Raw genomic sequence first — 20,279 nt, forward strand, 5'->3', positions numbered from 1 at the left:
GCCTTATACCCATACAAAATGAAGCTTGTGTGATTTTTTCAGTTAACCTTATGCTGTTTTCTGGATGCAGAGGTATCCTATAGATGTGACCCAGTACTGGGCCACATAGAATCCAGCATCTTCCAGTAAGGTCAAAAGGCTAGTAACTAAGACAACACATCTCATTCTCCATTCATTTCTATGCACATATCTGTTCTTTTCATGAGCCTGGCTCATTCACAGTAGTGCCTAGAGCAGATATCATGGACCATCAAGGTGTATGTCTCAAAGCAGACGCAGAAAAACTACCATTGATACTGGAAACACTTAGACAAAGACTTTATAAACTAATAAAGAATAAGTTGCTGCAAAGATTAGAAGTCTCAAGTTTACTTGCCAGCATACAAAAAGATATATTCACATGGTAGGTGGGGTAAGAGACACATTCATTCAGCATCTTTCCCGAGACTTAAGATCTATGTGAGAAGGCATGAGCTATTAACGATCTATAAATTTTTGCATTTTTATAAACTTGTAAATTATGCATCCATAATCATATATAACCACTTAGATAACGTCCTCATTTGGGGCATTATAATGAAGTATAAAAAGAAACTGCAAGCCATGAAAGAAATAGATGTGGCCACTGGACTTTAGGTCACAGTGGTTCTCAACCTTCCTAACTCTGCAAGCCTTTAATGTGGTTCCTCATGTTGTAGTGACCTCAACCATAAAATTATTTTTTGCAACTTCATAACTATAATTTCACTACTATTATGAATTGTAATATAAATATCTGATATACAATTCCTATGGAGGTCACAACTCACATATTAACAAAGACTGCAGTTTAGGAAACAGAAAGGGAGAGGGAGACAGAAAGGCACAGAAGGAAGAAATGAGGAAGCGATGGAGGGACAGAAAGAGGAAGGAAGAAAGACAATACAGAGTCAACGTGACAAGTTCGGTAATGTTTTGCATTTCTTCATCATATCAGGTCCCAAAATGTTTACAATGCACAGTAAACAGAAATAATCCAAACAACAGGCTGTCAAGTCATTGAGGGTGTGGATTCTTTTTAATCATGACCCTTTATAGAACACATTTATGGTTGATATTTAGTCAGAGTTGAAAGAAACCAAAATCAAACTTTGCAAATTACATTCAGCAAGCACTGGAGACGTTCAAGCAGAGGTGTGGAAGATGCTTGCTTTGAGCATGATTCTCAAAGAGGCACAGAGGGGAAGGCTGCGCCTGGCTGAGGCAGAGACATGGCATTCACAAGACAGAAATCACATGTTGGGGAAAAATAAAGCAGACATCTTGGAAAATTGATAGTATCACAAACTATAATAGAGCCCTAGAAGCCACACCGAGATCAATACCGGAATCTTTACATTCTGCACAAATTTGCTCATGCTTCTTATATCCAAACAAATGCTGAACATTATCACCTGTGAAATTTGCATTTGGGACACACTTTTCCGGTGTAGCTACTTTCTCTGATATCATTTCTCATCTCCATTTCCCAAGGAAAATGTGTAATTGTGTTTCAGTGCATTTTGTACTGACAAAAATGATCTTTACATAATGTGTCGCTCTCCCATTCTGAGCCTGTGACATGGGTAAAAGCTTATACTCTCTTCATCAAGGCAGCTTCAGACACCAGCTAATTTCCTTTAACTTTATTGGTAAATCGTCTGCACGAAGTGCACTTTGTCTCCTGCATGCATCTGTGTCATTTCATCAAAGCCCCTGCACATCTTACCAAGAGAATATCCTCTTCCTATTATTGCTTTTGCTAATGCAAACTCTGTACTTAATAATCTATATGATATGAAATAGAAGAGTGTGCATTCTCTAGGCTGTAGTTTTATCTATCATTGTTCTCAGTAAGAACTCTCAGTCTTTTACTGGTTATCTTTAAGCTTTTACTTGAAATCCACACAATAATGTCAGCATTATTTAATAAAATGGTGTAGTTTTTTATTAAGTTGGAAATATTACGTACTCCTTTGAAATCGATTTCATTTCCTCATGAATATAGAAAATAAAAATATTAAAAACACAAAACAAAAAAAAAATTAACACACTTCGCATTTCCCAAATTCTCAACACTGATCTATCTTAATGCTGCTTAGACATGCTGTGCTTACCCACCTGAAACTATGTATGTAAATATTACACACAGATGGTCTTGGAAACAAGATGTTTCCCTCAAAATAAATGTTCTTCCTACAGTTAATGCCATTGCTGCATAAATAGTCCCTACTGATAAATCTCACCAAGCCCACTGGCAAGCTGGTTTGTCTTCAAACAGGTGCTAAGACTTCCAGTACTGCCGATCACTGGTGTCACAGAGAGAAGGACTTGGTAGCTCTGATATCCATGTTGTCCAAGGGCCTGAGTGCACCCCTGATTCCATCCTGTGTGCAACCCAACCATCTCCTTTCATTTCCAGTGGAGTGAGTCTCTATCTCCAGGACTTAATCACACCCTATTCACACGTGTTCCTTCATTTTCCTTTTTCCTTTTATTAAAAATGGATTTTCCCCCACATAATACATCTCCATTATGGTTTTTCCCTGCTTCTACTCCTCCCTGTCCCTCCCAACCTCCCCAACCATGAGGATCCACACCATTTCTGTGTCTCATTAAAAAAAATTCAGGCTTCTAATGAATAATTTATACTAATGCTATATACAAATATACTATATTACACTATACTATACTACCATACTATACTATGCTAAGCTATGCTATGCTATTCTATGCTATACCATACCATACCATGCCATGCCATGCCATACCATACCATACCATACCATACCATATCATACCATACCATACTATAGTATGCCATACTGTGAAGGGAATTCTGGTTTCTTTTGAAAGTCAATTATGTCAAGTGATATTTTGCTGAGGTATACAGTTAAAGGATGTTTTGATAAAGTAGACATATAAAAAATGTTTCGCTGAAGCAGACACAGGTGAAAAAGGATCTTCTACTACAGCAAACACCTAACAGGATCCATGATGTTCACAAAAACATAAATATGACCCTCCAGAGTGCGGGAGCTAGAGCATTGGTCTGGCCTGCTCAGTTTCACCTGTCTTCACTGATCACATGCATGATGTATTGGTTTACCTTACATTGCATTGTTGAGCTTCACTTGTGATGATATCATAGAGAGGAAAAATCACCAAAGAATTTCTCGTGAAGTTCCTGTGACTTCTTGCTACTTCTGTGGAGTTTGGCCGCTTGGTGAGCCTCACAGTTTTTAGTGGATTGAACTGCCCTTGCCAATTTGTGTGTTGTGTCTGCCAAGTACACTGGACTGCAGCTGCTGATTAGTGTTTGGTGTTTTCTAGGGTACTAGTCTGAGGACAACAAAGGTTTGATTGCCCCAAAGAACTGTTTCTAAACAGGTCCACTTCCCCTGTATCCTAATAACCTTTCTTTTCACTTTCTCTTTGGTGCTGAGCTATAGTGGACGATGAACACTTATTAAAGTAGGCTGCAAAAAATATTTGACGGCAATACTATACTAAATATAATATAGAAACCTTGCCCCAAAAAGACCTTAAGAGAGAAATATAATAAGAAAACAAAAACTAACTTGTCTGAAGAAAATAATATCAACCAACAGAAAAGCCAGAAAAGGCATATGATATATGTGTGTGTGTGTGTAATAAAAATATGCAAGAATTTTTTTTAAAAAGAAAAAGCCCCAATCCCACATTTTGAGAAAAGGAACTTCCAAAGATGCCTTGAGTTCGTTTTCTGTTGGTCATCCACTCCTGGGCATGCAGCCTACCCTCACAAGCACTTTGTTTCCTTAGTGAGGCATTCATAGAAAAAACTAAAGTTTCACTTGCAAGTGGTTATCAATTGGAGATAGCTTCTTGGTTAGAGAAGGGACTTTGTGCCTCTACTTCTCCTATCAGCTCTAAGATGCTACCTGGTGCAGACCTATGTAGATCCTCTGCATGCTGCCACAGTCTCTGTGAGTCCACATGTGTGTTGATCTTGTTAGTTTACAGGGCCTTGTTTTTTTGGTGTCCTCCACCTCCTTTGGCTCTTACCCTCTTTCTGCCTCCCCTTCCACAGTGTTCTCTGAACCCTGAGGGGAAGGATTTGATGGAGACCCTGGATTTACAACTGAGTGTGTGAAGGTCTCTCACTCTCTGCATACTGTCTGGCTTTGGGTCTCTGTGTGCCCTTTTGCCCTTTCTAGCTAGAGTGGACCTTCACCTTCCACTGAACGGTTTGTGTTCCTCTTTGGAGATTTCACTAAATTTATTTTCCAACCTTGCTATTAATATTGATGCCTGAAGGCTTTACAAATAAACTGAGTGCTTGCATGCACGCATGTGTGTGCTCTGGGGGTGGTGGTGGTGGAACATTTGTGTGAAATTTTCTGATTTAATTATCCATTTTAAAATCAGTTTTGTCTAAAATTTTGTTTCCTTGGATGTGTTGACCAATGTTCTTCGAAGTCATTCCTGCTAACTTAGCTGCTTGGGTTAACTACAAGCTTTGCTCCATTGCCTGTTTGCATCTACCATACAGTTCTGCATCTTCTCACATCCATTCTGCTTCCCTGCCCTGACGCAGTAGAAATGAAAATCCTCAAGAGTGGTTTGCCTTTTTGTTAGGTTAACTATGCTGGGTGCTGGAGAGGTGAAGACAGGGCACAGCAGAGTCCCCAAGTCAAGTGAGGAATGAATGAATCCCAGACAGGTTTAATCTGGAGATTTGATATTCAGTGGACTCTTTTCTGTTGTTTCATGTACCAAGATTTTGGTCACATGAAAGTGGTTTGAAAATATTAAATGGAAAACTTCCAGAAACACAAAATTCATCTTTTAATGAATTTTAAAAACATCTTTCCTTTTATAATTTAGAATATGATTACATCATTCTCCCTCCTCCCTGCAGCCCCTCCCATGTCTCTTCCTCCTGCTCTTTTCAAACCCGTGGCCATTAATTCTCATTGTTACATCATAATGCATATATAACCCTGCTGAAGACATTTCGTGTTGCCTGTATGTTTATTTTTAGGATCAATAAGTCTGCTGCAAGACTGTCTTCTGTATATGACAGCACAGCCATGTCCACAAAGTATCAAGAATATGACTGCTTACACAAGACCTGAACAATCCCAATGCTGATATCCCACATGAACAGAGAGAACTGCATCCGGCTAGGTGGTAGGTGGTCTTCAGCTACAGGCAATTAGAAACACTCTTAGAGGAAGAACTGGACTTCCCCAGGAATAAGCACACTAAATTATCATAACTGTGAAATCCATGCTTTCTCTCTGGATGACATGTTCCTCCTACATGCTTGGGGGTAGTCTCTCAAACTGTGAGGTACTTACTATTTGTCTCAGTTATGAGATAAAGAGAGGTGGTTTGGGGGTACCTATTACCTTGGAAAGGTAAAGACAGTACTCACATGCTTCATATATATTTATGACAGCATATCATTATAGTTGTACAACTCTCATCTGGGTATGTGTATAGAGGAGTGCTGTGTGTATGTGGTATGAGGGTGGGTTATACAACTATTATGGCTAGAAGTTAGATGCCTTGCTCTATTACTTTCCAGCATATTGTAATTTTTTATTCTGAACTTGGTTGGCCTAGGGTCCTTCTGTCTCAACACCAGCGTTGGGATCACATGCTCACATACAAGCCCAACTGTTACATGGAGCCTTGGTATCAAAACCAGGCCTTAACGTTTGTACAGCAGTTGGGCCATCTCATCAACCTACTGAACTACTTCCCTAGTGCTTTTACTAATCAGTCATGATTCTTAATTTATGAACCAGCATTACTGTAATTATGTCCATGTGGGAACACTTGGTACTTGTAGGGCTATACGCAGGTCGGGCACTCACTGGGTGACTTGGAATGAATTTCCTGGTATAAAGGATCTTACTAGTGCTCCTAACTCACCCTAGTTTCTACAACGTGGGATTTTAGTTTCCAGTTAAAATTTATATCTTCAAAATTCCAATAACATGGCTAATTAATTCTACCCTGTTTCAGGCTAGAAATTCTGCCACTGGACCCATACATAATTTCAAAGTTTAGAAAGAGACACCATGTGTTCACAAGGCATTGAGACTTCCACTCCCACTGACAGCACACTGCCCTTTTGAATATATGGTTCCTCTTCATCAGAAGCCGCAGTCTCATCAAGGCTTAGCTTCTAAAAAGAAAGAGCTCAACGGCTTTTATGTTGCTTTAGTTACTCCTGCCCGGGAATGACCTTTAAATCTTTTCTATTGCCCCAACATGTCATAACTGGTGGGAGCCACAGCACTCACTGACATTCTGTCTTCCATGTCACACTAAGTTGCTGGAGCACTTAGCTGGATGCCACACCATGTGGGGCTCTTGATTTGTGTCACTTTATATTCTTTCCAGTGTTTCTCTTTCTTCTGGAGTAATTACTCTGGGTGTTATCAAGCCTTTTCGGAGTATTTTAGTTTATACTTTTCCCATTTCATTTTCAATGAAATGATGCTTTCTGCTCTTGAATATGTTCACATATATCATTTGTCTACCATTTCTCTGGCTGGCTAACTACCAGCCCTCTCTATATATCTATCTATCTATCTATCTACACACATATACACACATATGTATATCTTTATGTATACATGTTGTGTGTATGCACTCAAACTATGAAGTCTTCTTAAAGTATATACATTCATATGTATGTAAATATAAACATATACACATGTGTTCCCTTTCTTATGATCCTAGAAGTTTCCATTGCTATTCCAAAGTTTTGGAATGAAATTATTTATTGACAAATAGAAGATCAGACAGCTTTTTCTCTGCTATCTTCAATCATAGGTATGTTTTCTTGAAAATCAGATATATTTTAATTTTGCCCATTTATTTAAATGGTGATTAAATTTTATTTTACCAAAGGACTGAATAAGTACTCTATGGAAAATATTACCATAATCTTGTAATTTATGTGAATGTTTGGGCAGAATACTCTCAGTGGGGAATGTCTTCAAGCAAACTTCACTGTTTGTTCTCTAGAACATATCTACATAAAATTTGAATACTCCTAATATTTGGAAATATGGATAAATTAAAATAGTTAACAAGTTCAGTAAACCTATATAAAATAATGTGGTGCCCCTTGGCGGCTGAATTAGAATTACTGTTGTGATAACACATCCTATTCAAAAACAACTTAGTGAGGAGTTCATTTCATTCATAGTTCTATTCATTATCAAGAGCAGTGATGGTGGGAACACTTGAACAGGGCAGCGACCTACAGGCAGGAGCTGATGCAGAGGACAAGGAAGGATGCTGCTTCCTCCTTTGCAAATCATGACTTCCTCAGTCTGCTCTCTTACAGAACCCAGGACCATCAGTCTAAGGATGGCTACACCCACAAGGGACTGGGTCGTCACATAACAATCACTAATAAAGAACATGCCCTTCAGCTGTATCTTATGGCGGCATTTTCTCTACGGAGGCTCCACACTTTCAGATGACTCTGGTTTTTGTCAAGTCGACATCAAATTTACAAGAACACTTGGTAAAAGTCTGATAACACCACAGTCAATGAGAACTGATGTAAACAGAGCCTTTTTATCTAATAAAGAAATAACATATACTCTTGAAGCTTCAACACAGGGCAAGGCAGAAATCGTATTTGACAGACATGCTAAATAAGGATAGTGCCCAATACAGCTGTATCTACAGTTGCTCTGCCCAACCCTGACACAGTTCTGAATAAATTCAGGATGACAAATGACTCAGAGGTTCACAGTCCTCTCATGAGGAGTTTCAGTCTATTCAGTCTAAAGAAGTTAGAGCAATGTGAACCATATGTTCTCATTTATTTTTCGTGGGCGCTTCCCTTTCATTTCTTACTCACCCTCAAGGTAACTGCATACCTACAGCTTCCACAGTACTTAATCTCTTACCCAAATAACTGTATTATTTAAGTTAGGAACAATGGGGTTTCCTGGTGTGCCAGCTTATCCATCAGTGTCAACACTTGGGGAGGGGCAGGAAAGTAAAGGAAGTGAAAAAAGGGCAGAGAACTCTAAGGCGCCCAGTCTTCAGCAGTTATATCAGGAATCAGGCCATTTTTAAGATGAACTTAGAAACACATTCAGATAGCTGAAAGAAGACTCCATTTATGTAGTACCTGATGACTGGTGACCATCAGGCAGTGTCTGTTGGCTTATAGACATTTTCTGACCTCATTTAATTAAACTATATGGTAGAAATAGCTGAAAACAATGTGAATGTATTTTATTTATTTATTTATTTATTATTTATTTATTTATTTATTTATTTATTTATTTATTTATTTATTTTGAGATTGCTCAAAAAGAAGAAAGTCAAAAATATGGCCAGGAACAGCGCCATACAAGCACTTCATTTACTTCCTTTGTTTCGATGATGGTGGCTTTGGTTTTGTTTGTTGATTGGTTGGATGGTTGGTTGGTTTTGAGTACTAGTGACTGTGAAGTTAGGGTCCAGAACATTAAACAAACCTAAACAATATTCCTGAAACACCAGAGCAGTGTCTATCATAGTGGAAAAACTGGCACTTTGCCCAGGTCTGTGTTCAGAGCAGGGTTCTCTGTCTTTGGTGGCCTCAGCATTGGCTGACACCACTCCCCTCCTCTGGGGAATTAATTTTGGCTGATAAAAGTCACTGCACTGGAAAGCTATGCTATTGTATCTCCAAACAAAGCAGGAACCCAGGTTAATTGAAGGGCATGAGGAATTCTGTATAAATGGGTCTCCTCTTTGCCTTAACATCATGAACCATGGATCTATTCATGATCCTCACTTCCCCATGTGATCTGGCAGAGGGTGCACTTGAGATCTGAGAGCATCTCAACCTGTTCTCTTTCTCAGAAATATTCTTCAGTTTCCATCTCTTGAAACCTTACCTCAATAGATCATGCATTATGAATTAACATGTCAGAGAGAGCTCCATGGAACCTGAATTTAAACTCCAGTGCAAATTACAAGTTAACATATGCGTAGTCATTATTAACCAAGGGTCAGCAAAAGGTCACATCACAGGCAGTACAAATGAGTATAATACCAGGTAGAAATGAAGCAGCCACCTTTCCTCTGCAGTCCACCCTACACCAGCTGAAATGGACCTCAACTAAATATGACGTGTATGTATTGATGGAGTCACATGTGCTCTGAGCTTGAACTACTCTATAAGACGCCACCCAAACCTCAGAAACTCTCTACAAATGAGATGCTGCTTTCTAATAGCCAAACACATGGCTGGGACTCAATAAATATACTCAATAAATATGTGGTAATTCTTTTGCTGTGATTGGCAGTCGTACTTAACCATGGAATACATTAAAACTCGACCAAGTAAACATCACTGCAAGTTAATAAGGACAGCTTTCCTTAAGGATGCAGAAATAAAAATCATTCAAACAGTGACCGAAGGGAAAGTAAGCAGGGTAGTGATTAAAATTCCAATACTGACAAGGTTTTCACGGATAATCCCCATGTCTTCAATCTCCTCTCCAAAATATACTGTGGAGAAAATTGAGGTCCGGATAGGTTAAGTGGCTGGTTCAGGGTACCATGATTATTATTCACAAAAAATGTCAGTGGCATGAATATATCTGTTTGTATACAGAAAATATTAAAGTACATAAGTAGGGTAGAGGAAGAGAACAGAGCAGCACATCCTCGGGCCCATCGTGTCCCCCTTCCTAGTGGATCACTGTTTCCTGCTCACGCCCAATATGGCCCCATGCTACAGCAATGGGATTTGACTGGGAACGGATGCTCAACTAGATCTCTAATCACTCTGCTAGGCTACTCTGAGATAAGCAGGGTGAAGATGGGGATAGTATCATCAACTAAAACTGACTCCCAAATGGCAACATGAGACAGAGGCCCTCAAAGCCTGCCCCAGACTGTCAGACATGAGAAACGAGTCTCTTACGTGTGTCCAACAAGTGAGGGAAAGAGATTGTCTGTTCAGGGGAGTCCACCCAACAGGAAGCAGTGAAAACTCAGTCAGGCTCATGTATGGTACACCTACTTATCCTCAGTGGCAATTCGCCCAAGAAGTTGTCAAGGGGACGGATGAGAGGGTTTAAACAAACTGTTAGACACAAGAGTGCACGGCATGAGGGGAAACTTGACCAGTGAGTAAGAGAGAGACTAGAAGGAGATGGCAGAGGAGGCCCCGATGGGTTCCAGACTATTAGTCTTCATCAGTCTCTCTGAGTGTCATACAAGAGAATACAAAGAAACTCATCAACCAAACACTGTGTGAGAAAGTGAAAAATCCTAACCACAAAAACACATAACCCCGACTCACACTGTATTCACGCAGCTCTTCATTCTGCCAGGAAGCACTCACTGAACACTTCCTATCCCTCAGCTGGGAGAATAAAACAAGTTTTCTTAAAAGATTTAAAACATAAATACTTCAGACACTGATTATCTGTGCTGGCACTGCTCAAGTCCCCTGATGAGCAGCCACAGGCAGCCATGATTGCACGCCAATGGCATGCAAATGAGCAGGCCTACTTATCTGTATTGCAACTTTATGATCGACACGCCTTAGCTCTCTGACCCTTAAAGGGATGCAATCAAACCTCTGTGCTTCCAGCAAACTAAAATTTAAGAACACGTGATAAAGACAAACAGGCAATGATGCTTTGGAGGCATGATTTCTTAGAGCCACGGGGGAGGCCAGGCTCTCCCAACTCAATAAATACAAAACATAATTTAAAAAATTAATCAATGTGACTATCTCATTGGAATAATTATTCTAAATTATTAATTAGTTAATCATTCTTTAGATTCTAAAGCTTTCCAGCCCAGGGTAGTTATATTGGAGTATTATGACCCATTAGAGTGTATATTATAAATTGACTTAATTCATTTTTAAATTTAATCTCATATTAATAAAAGAAGGCAATTTAAACCCAAGGATCACAGCAGATTCTTTAGACATGGTCATAAATGGTTTAAATATGTTTAGGATTGTATATATTAAGAAAATCTAAAAAAGATGCATTTTCTAGAATATCACAAATCTTCTATATGCAATCAAGTACTGATCCTCAGTTCCTGGATCATTATCTGACTTATTAGAAATATGTGATAACTGGGGTAGAAACCAACTGGCAAAGGAGTGCACCATCGGCAGGAAAGCATGCAGAATGAGAAACTTTTATGAGTGGGGAGGCTCTGCTCTGTGCAGTGCAGGATATATACAACCATGACCATGTAAAGTGTCCCTGGATGCTGTCAAATACCTCAGTCAAATAACTGCTGCGCACGGGAATAGCTTAACCACAGACACAAGTTAAAAGTCCATTCCCAATCAGAGATACACAGCTACACAGAAACAAAACAAAACTAAACAAAAACAAAAAAACAAACAAACCAAAAACCCTAACACTTATCTTAGCCTCTGACAATGTTTTCTACAATAAAGATCATGAAGTGAGAGAGATCAAAACATTTCAAGTTTAGAAGTCATAAGGAAGCCAGTGGTGAGTTAGAATACAGATGTTTATTTTTCTCCTTGTCCTTGCTGTTGTGAAGAACAGTCAGTGAATTCCTTTCTTTACGAAAGGAGGGGGCAAAAAGCAGAATCTGTGTGAAGTCTCCAAACAAGGTGCAGGGTGAGCCGAGCTTTCTCCTCCTACCTTTCCTTACCCGTCCAGTGGGGTCAGATTAGTGGGAACCTGACCAGAGGCTGCAGTGCCAAGCTCCCAGGTTGGCAAATGTGGTCACCAGTGCTCTGAGCTCTAGTTTTCTGAAACTGTTTTTCTGAGGCAAGAACAGACATGGCAAAGTTCCGAAGCTGTTATTACAACACAAAGCAGAAGAGACGCAGACATATATAATGGTAGACGCTTACTCTGCCTGGAAATGACTGGTCTTCACTGGGCATGGCTGGACAGCATGCCAGGACATCTGCCTCCATCTCTAGGTGGGAAGATGGCCTGTAAGTAATCCAACACGAATGCCGGATTCTCAAGTCACTGGTGAAAAACATGTTTTATCTCTGTGATTAAAAGCAGCTCTTGGGTGTTGCCCCTTACATATTAAGTAGGCCAGCAGGAACTCACAGAAAACAACCACACATAGCCACTACATGGCATTCATATATGTGACTATTTCTCTGGTGATAGTGGAGGTTTGTGTCAACTGCATCATTACTCAGAGAAAGTGAAAGAGTGGCTCTCTCCTAATGTCTGCTCAAGGCTTTTGGTTTTTTGTTTTTGTTTTTTGTTGTTGTTATTTTATTTTATTTTATTTTATTTTTTTTTTTTGGTTTTGGATTTTTTCAAGACAGGGTTTCTCTGTGTAGCCCTGGCTGTCCTGAAACTCACTCTGGAGACCAGGCTGGCCTCAAACTCAGAAATCCGCCTGCCTCTGCCTCTGCCTCCCAGAGTGCTGGGATTACAGGCCTGCGCCACCACCGCCTGGCTTGCTCAAGGCTTTTCAGGACTTCATTTCTGACGCCTCTGTTGACTAGCGCAATGAGGTGCACACGGGCAGACATACCTTCAGATTGGAAGGCTTTGTTTACTCTGTTCCGGCCATTTCCATCAGGTCTCTCAGGAGTGATGACCTCATAAGGAGGTTTTGTGTAACAATCTCACAGAATCCTCAAAATGTCACCGGGGATCCACAAAGCTCTACCACCACTGATAACAAAGTTTGACAGACAACAGTGCAGTGCAGAACACTCTGCTCCTGCTGGAGTTTCTCAAAATCATTAAGGAGGAGCAGCATTCCACATGTGCTGACTCAGCACTGATGATTGTCCAACGTTCAGACGTGGAGGCAGAGGAACTGTATAGAAGAGTAGAAATCACAGAGAACATGGGACCGATGTACAAGGGCGAACATTTCAGTCAGGAATTGCCTGTTCACCGTCGTACTGAGACTTCCCCAGAGCAAGAATGGACATTTTCAAGTGCCTCTTTCAGAGGCTTTATGAGAAACCTATCTCATGCCCCAGTAATGTGAACTTTAAAAAGACAAAGAAGGAACTGGCAAAAATGGCTCAGTTGGTACAGGTGCTGGCCACCCAGCCTGAGGGCGTGGCTTCCATCGCTAGGACCCAAATGGCACAGGAGAACAACTGACTTTCAGGGGTTGTCTTCTGACCTCCCCTCGTGTCGTGGTGTATGCACAAATACCCTCCCCTCCCCCAGGAAATAAATATGATTTGGGGAAAGACAAAGGAGGAAAGGAGCATGCTGCTGCCTGTTGAGGAGTTAGAACATTTACCGCAGTTGTTTGTCCGCTGCCATCTGCCCGGCGTCCTAAGGCAGTGACTCAGCAAACAGAGAGCAGCAAAGCACCGGATTGCCCAGCGAGGAGGAGGACCAGGCAGCTGCAGAGCCACTACTGGGAAACACCTCAGGGCTACCAGCCAACCGTCGATGGGATCCAAAGCAACACGCTTACAAGGAGGTTGGAAGTTCCTATCATTTTTGTAGATGAAGAAGGGGAAGTCAAGGAAGAGGCTGCAAGAGGAGGTCCTTGACTGTGGGAAACAGCCACTGAGTGCGGGACCAAGAAACACAACTCTATACCAAAGCCTCTGAATTATTTTCTACACATTCCATGGAATTCTCGACAGCAAAATGTCAATGAAGAGTGATACATATAATATGTCTGAGTCACTTCAAAAGCTTAAAGTGAGGAAGAGAAGGAAGAAGTGTTCAAGGCGATGGAAGAGGTGGGTTAGAGACCAGCCACAGGAAGGAGCCATAGAGTCTAGCAGGAGCAGAGGGAGCGAGGCACCATGGAACGGTTCCACAGGAGACAACTTTGCTTGCATCCAGGCTTCTTTCCTTCCTTCCTTCCTCCCTTCCTTCCTTCCTTCCTTCCTTCCTTCCTTCCTTCCTTCCTTCCTTCCTTCCTCCTTCCTTCCTTCCTTCCTTCCTCCTTCATCCTTCCTTCCTTCCTTCCTTCCTTCCTTCCTTCCTTCCTTCCTTCATCCTTCCTTCCTTCCTTTCAAAGTTGATGCCAGTTTTTCTGGGGTTTTTTTGTTTGTCTGTTTTTATTTTTTGTTTATTTGCTGGTTCTTGTCTTTGGAGACAGGAGGAAAAAACTGCTAACCTGGGGTCTACACATCGCTAGGAGGAAACAATCTTTGTGTAAGGTAACAGAAGTTATAAACATTTTACTTCTCATCATAACTGCCCTGGTCCAGCAGCAGTGCTGAGAACCTGAGCATGGCGGCTGAGTCAAAGCAGGCTAGAGGCACAAAGTGCACAAGATTCGACACCATGAATTCAGAGGAGTAATGCTCCCATGCTAGATTGGCAGTATTAGGCTATAGTAATAAGAACCTCTTTTTCCCATAGATCCTTATTTTTTCCTTTGAGAATAGCAGATAATACAGAATTATTTAAGGCGTAATGTGTCATTTTATTCCTCCATTCTCTTTCTGTCCTGTGTGTGTGTGTATGTGTGTGTGTGTGACTGTGAGTGTTGTGAGTGTGTCTCTGTATGAGTGTGTATATATGAGTGTGTGTGACGGTATCTGTGTCTGTGTGACTGTGTCTAAATGTAGGAAACTCTGTCTGTGTGGTTGTGGGTGTGTGAGAATGTATCTGTGTGTGTACGTGAGCATGGGTGTTAGTGTCTGTCTATATGTGTATATGAGTGTATGTGACTGTATTTGTGTACACACAAATACACAAAGAGTGTGAGTGTGTGTGAATATGTGAGTATGTCCAAGTGTGTCCCTGTGTGTTTCTGGGTAGGTATATGTGTGACTGTGTATGTGATCCTGAATGTGTGTGTGTTTGTTTTGTGTGTTTCCATGTATATATGTGCATCTCTCTGTGTGCATGTGTGTGTGTGCATGTGTGTGTGTGTGTGTGTATATATATATGTGTGTGTGTGTGTGTGTCTGTCTGTCTGTCTCTGTCTTTCTCATACTCTGTCTTTCTCTTTTTGTGTGTGTGATTTGCATTTGTATTTAAGTATGTGTTGTATGTCCGTGTGTGTGTGTGTGTGTGTGTGTGTGTGTGTGTGTCTATGATCATCAGGGCATTCCAAAGATTAAGCATTGGGTGTTGGGCTTGGCAGTAAGTGTCTTTACAACCTGCCCCATCCTCAGGCCTCTCAGACAACCCATTTGTAAGAGCAATGCAGACCTTTGGTTGCCAGTGCCATTATTATTTTTTTTTCACCCTTGGAAGAAGTAATTTAAATAAAAACAAAATACTCATAGAAGTCAACAGGACCTGTTTCCTACAGACACATGAGAAACAAATAGTGTTGAAAAGAATTCAGCTTTATCTCTTTTAGCACTGAGTAAGCAACAAACCACTGCCCTGCAGACATAGACACAGGCACAAAACAGGGAAGCCCCACTGCTTGGCATGGGCAGTCAGAGTCAGGGGTGAGGAAGATGTTTGGCTCCTGTTATCAGAACTGTATTGAAAACCATCATTCAGATGTCACTATCTTCCTCAGTCTGGGTGAGCAGGCTGAGGGTGTTGTAGCAAGCCAGATTGACATACTTGACTTTTTCAGTAACGGTGTTCACTGCTGTTGGAGACCTACATGTGACCTTGTCAGAGGCAGTACTGGCAAAGTGAAGTGATGGCTGGAGAGGCAATTAGTGTGTCCTTGCCCTGACAACACTCACAGCATAACACAGTAACATGCTCAGAGCTTTCTGCATTTATTATGATATAAAGTCAAGAAATATTAAGACTATTTCTGATATTGATCCCAATTTCCTTTTTAATGTGTTATCAGACTTTCTATTTCATTTCTTCACATTGTTTTTGTAGCAACTACACACACACACACACACACACACACACACACACATACACACACACACACACCACTTAAGCTGCTCAGGAGTCAGTAATGAACACAAAGCCCTTTTTCATTTGGCTGTGATGAAGTCCTGAAGGAGGATGTCTGAGTGGCAAAGGCATCGTTCTGGCGCCAAGAACCACAGGGCATCGTGGACCTAGGCAGGGAAGCCTTGCCAGCAAGGCCAAGAAGACAGCAGGTCATGCTGCAGCCAAGGCTAAGAAGCAGGAAGTGAATAGAGGGGAGCTGGCTTCTAAAGCCCCGCCCCACGCAAGCCCCACCCTCTAGCCCATCACCTGCTTCCTCCAGCAAGCCCCCACTAAGAACTTTTCCACAACTTTCCCAAACAGTACCAGAAGCTAAGAACAAGTGTACACACACAGGAGCCTATTGGGGTGTGTGTGTGTGTGTGTGTGTGTGTGTGTGTGTGTGTGTATTTATGTAGGGGGCCACTAGATATTCAAACCATAGCAACCAAAGAAAAAGGTCATTCCCACATTCTCTTCCATAATACTTACTATAATTCATTATACAGATCAATGGATTAATATTTATATATTTTTAAGATACAAAGTTTCTATGGACCTTCCAATTTTTGAGTTGTCTCAGAAGTGTCACTTGAGTATGAAAAATCTGCTTTAAGAATCAATTTGGACTAAGTATCACACTTGATAGACATGTTAATGTGATCTCTTTCTGGATAAAGCAGTTCTTTATTCACACACAAACCAATGTTTGAAAGGCCAAAGTCAGATTTTTGTAAACTGTTTACCTGGCCTTCAGTAATGTTTCCTTATGATGAAATTGGTTATAAGTTTTTGTAGGTTGTCATGGAAACCCTGCTGAATCTTCAGTACAACAAATTACAGGCATTTGGTCCATTACTACTGAAGTCATATTATATAGTTTGGTTAAAGACTAATCGTAGGGTTCTTCACTAACGAGGCACTGGTTTTCCAGGTGAATTAGTAACTATTATCTAGGTAAGTACCACGAGAATACCAGTATCCTGGTTGTCATCAAGCCTGCATGATAAATTACCATCCAAGGATTATGTTTACCTGGTTCAGTTTTCAGTGTGGCTGTCGCCAAATCCTAATTTTCTATTAGATTTTTCCTTCAATGTTTTAGTTGGCTTTTTGCCTCATTTTTAATTTTAATGTTAACATATGCTCATGAGTTCTTATCTGATTCAATGGTCAATAATTTGCTACTTTCAGTGTTTCTTGGCAATCAATTTCTTTACCTTGTGCGGAGAGCCAACTCCCAGGTGGCTTCTGGGTCCTGGCATCTCATCACTAGTGTTTGAACCTCTTCTCCTTTCCTAAAACAAGCCTTTTCAGCCTGATCTTAGACTGTTCTCTCTCCGTCCTAGAACCATCCTTTCTTCAAGAAACATTGGCTTCCCACAGTGAAGACATCTGTTTATAAATTGTGCTCACTTTCCTGGAATTTAATGCTTCTAGACTTTCTAAACCCAGAGAGCTAGGATAGGAATAGATAGATAGATAGATAGATAGATAGATAGATAGATAGATAGATAGATACTTTGTTTTTTTCCTGTGCATGCTCCCCTGCACCCACTTGTTTTAGTAATAAAACTCCGCAACCGTTTTAGGGTGTGTGTACATATTTATGTCTATGTAAATTCTATTAGAGTCCATGCATTTGTGCATGTTTATACATGATGAAGCCAAGGGGCACCAAAAGGACAGTTTGACGCAAGATGTCTACAGCCCTGGAATTCATCACGTAGGCTAGCAGTTAGATAAGGCCCAGGCATCCATCTGCCTGACTCCAAATCTCTACCACTGAGATTACAAGTACACACTACCATGCCTGCTTCATGCCATTGGTTCTGGGATTGAACCCATGACTTATTGAGCTAGCTCCCCAGCTCACAGCCCACATTTCACAGATGAGAGCCTATATACTGTATGACGCCATAAGAATAGAAATGAACATACTCTGTATTGGATGGTCAATAGTCTATAAGCTTATTTATAGTAATTTTTACAATTGCGTTTAAACTTTTAAACTGTTGCTTGGTTTTCAGTAAAAATTACATGACATTTTTTGAACACTACATGATTTCATTATATGTGTATACAATGTGAAACAGCTTCAAGCATCATAATCTGTATATTACCTAACAATTTTATTGCGATTCTGAGGAAAGAAACCTGATTTCAACAATGTTGAGGTACACAGTACAGGTATTGTAACTGTAATTATCAAGCCATAGAATCATCCCTTAGAATTATTCCTGATGGTAACTGGAATTGTGTATACTTTGGCCAATGCCTTTCCAAGCCTTTATGTATTTTCTAAGCCTTCATTAGCCACCATTTTATTCTCTGCTTCTTTGAATTGTTCATTTTTAGATCTAAGTATAAGTGACATCATTCAGTCTATGTAGTTCCCATTGTTCTGTTTAACTTAAAAGGGACTGTATCTGTAGCTTGCTGATCACTCTGATTGCCTATTAATAAATTCACAATTTTAACAAACTGCTCAGCTGAAGCCTTCAGTTACAAACCAAACTGCAGAATGCAGGAAATGTGTTGTCCAATATGATAAAACTATTATAAGTATTTATTCAATATCAAAACTTAAAAAGCAAAAGTAAATACAACTGTTCAACAATAGCTGTGCCTCATCTTCTTTGAATGACTTTGTGAATTCTTACCCAGACAGCATGGTTTATGAAGGTTGTGGCCATTTTGCCAATGAAGAAACCAATAAGTATTAATAAGCCTGGGGTCTGGTGACCAGTGCAGTAAGATGAGCAATATTGGTAAATTATGGAATTGTCTTATTTTAATACACCGGCAAGAAAAAAAAACAGATTTAATAATAAGTTCTAGTTCTAATGTTTTGAAAGGTTTACAAGCAACAACATCCAAGACAGAAAGGATCAAACTCTCCCCAATCACTTCTTAGGGTCCAGGACACTAGGGTATTATTAAAATTGTTCCAAGTCTGTTTTCCAAGCTATCCAAAGCCCAAGGATCCTAACAGTCTGTAGGAAAAGCTTAGGAACACTGGTAGGGGAGATATTTGTATCTCCCTCATTTCCCCTTCTAGAAGACCCTGCCTGGGACACTTACTAAAAGACTAAAGAAAGCAAAGATGCTGTGGGTATCAGACCGGCCGCTACAATAAACATTCAAGCATGAGGATATTAAGTTCACTCTCCATGTGGCAACAAAAATAAATTCAGTTTTAGAGGTTAACATTTTCTCTTTGCTTTGTGGAGCTCTAAGCCATGTCCCTCTCACTGCCACCACCTGATACCCAGGGAGTAAAGCGACCACATGCAGGAGGAAATGGCTAATTGGGAATTAAAGGAGGTGGTGACACACATCAGATAAGGCAGCCAAGAGTCCTGGGGCCTGACCACCGAGGAAATGAAGCCTGCTCGCCCTGATTAACAACTTTCCGTGTGCCTGTCTTCGGATCCTTGAGGTGGAAAATGAAAGGTTAAGTAAAATAAATCACACCTACCTGGATGAGAGACAGATCCTCAAGCTGTAGTCTGAAGAGATAGTTTCTGCAAAATACAAACGGAGATCAAGTTACTTTCAGTAGATACTGGCCAAAATCAAAGCACCCACGAACATGCTGAGAATGAAGGTAAAAGGAGGTAATGATGCGGGGGAAAAATATCATCCAGCTACTAGTATGGGTAAGACAACACTCGGAACCAGAGACCAGGGACATCTGACTTATCAAGAGATGTGTGTTTGAGAGCTGCAAAAGAGCCAGGGAGTGTGCAACGTGTCAACCAGAGGCAACCAGATGTCAACCAGAGGCAACCAGATGTCAACCAGAGGCAACCAGATGCAAGCCGCCATGGCCTCTTAGTGATTTCACTTCTGTGACTGTCATCATCTGCCTGTGGCATGATTCCCCATGAAGAGAGCAGGTTGGTCTCTCTCATCCGATTGCATGGAATCCCCGGTCACCCTCACTACACTGTTAAATGCTTCTCTAAATTACGGGACCACCTTTCTTTTCAGCAAGGGACCAAGTTATGAACTTGTGAAATAAGTTAAAATACAGTTAAACCATTTCCTCCTTCCTTTCCTCCCTTCAGATCCTTCCATGTACACGCCCCTGTTTTCTTTCTGAAATTGAAACCTTTTTCTTTAATTGTTGTTATTGTTATTATTGGTGTGTGTGTGTGTGTGTGTTTATTCATAAGTCACATTCCTTTTTACTAAAAGGAACCCTGGTGTATCGATATGGGATGTGTCCATTGTGTGACCATGAAGACCAGAGTTCTGATACCCTGTACTCCTGTAGAGCACAGGGTATGGTGCTGTACCTCCATAGCCCTACAGCTTGAATGGGGAGGAGTTTGGAGACAGGGGATGCCTAGAACTCATTTGCTAGTCTATCTGATTGGTTAGCTCTAAGCTCAGTGAGAAACA

General features: G+C 40.7%; 1 protein-coding gene across 1 annotated transcript in view; it reads right to left on the reverse strand.

The window, feature by feature from the left end:
- The window catches only part of Sema5a (semaphorin 5A), a 453,217-nt gene that overhangs the window by 200,336 nt on the left and 232,602 nt on the right, over positions 1-20,279 (reverse strand). Inside the window, exon 5 of the mRNA XM_052159481.1 lies at positions 19,351-19,396. Within this exon, the coding sequence (XP_052015441.1) occupies positions 19,351-19,396 (46 nt within the window). The remainder of the gene's footprint in view (positions 1-19,350; positions 19,397-20,279) is intronic.

The sequence above is a fragment of the Apodemus sylvaticus genome, chromosome 16 (genome assembly GCF_947179515.1).
Source record: "Apodemus sylvaticus chromosome 16, mApoSyl1.1, whole genome shotgun sequence".
NCBI classification, from domain to species: Eukaryota; Metazoa; Chordata; class Mammalia; order Rodentia; family Muridae; genus Apodemus; species Apodemus sylvaticus.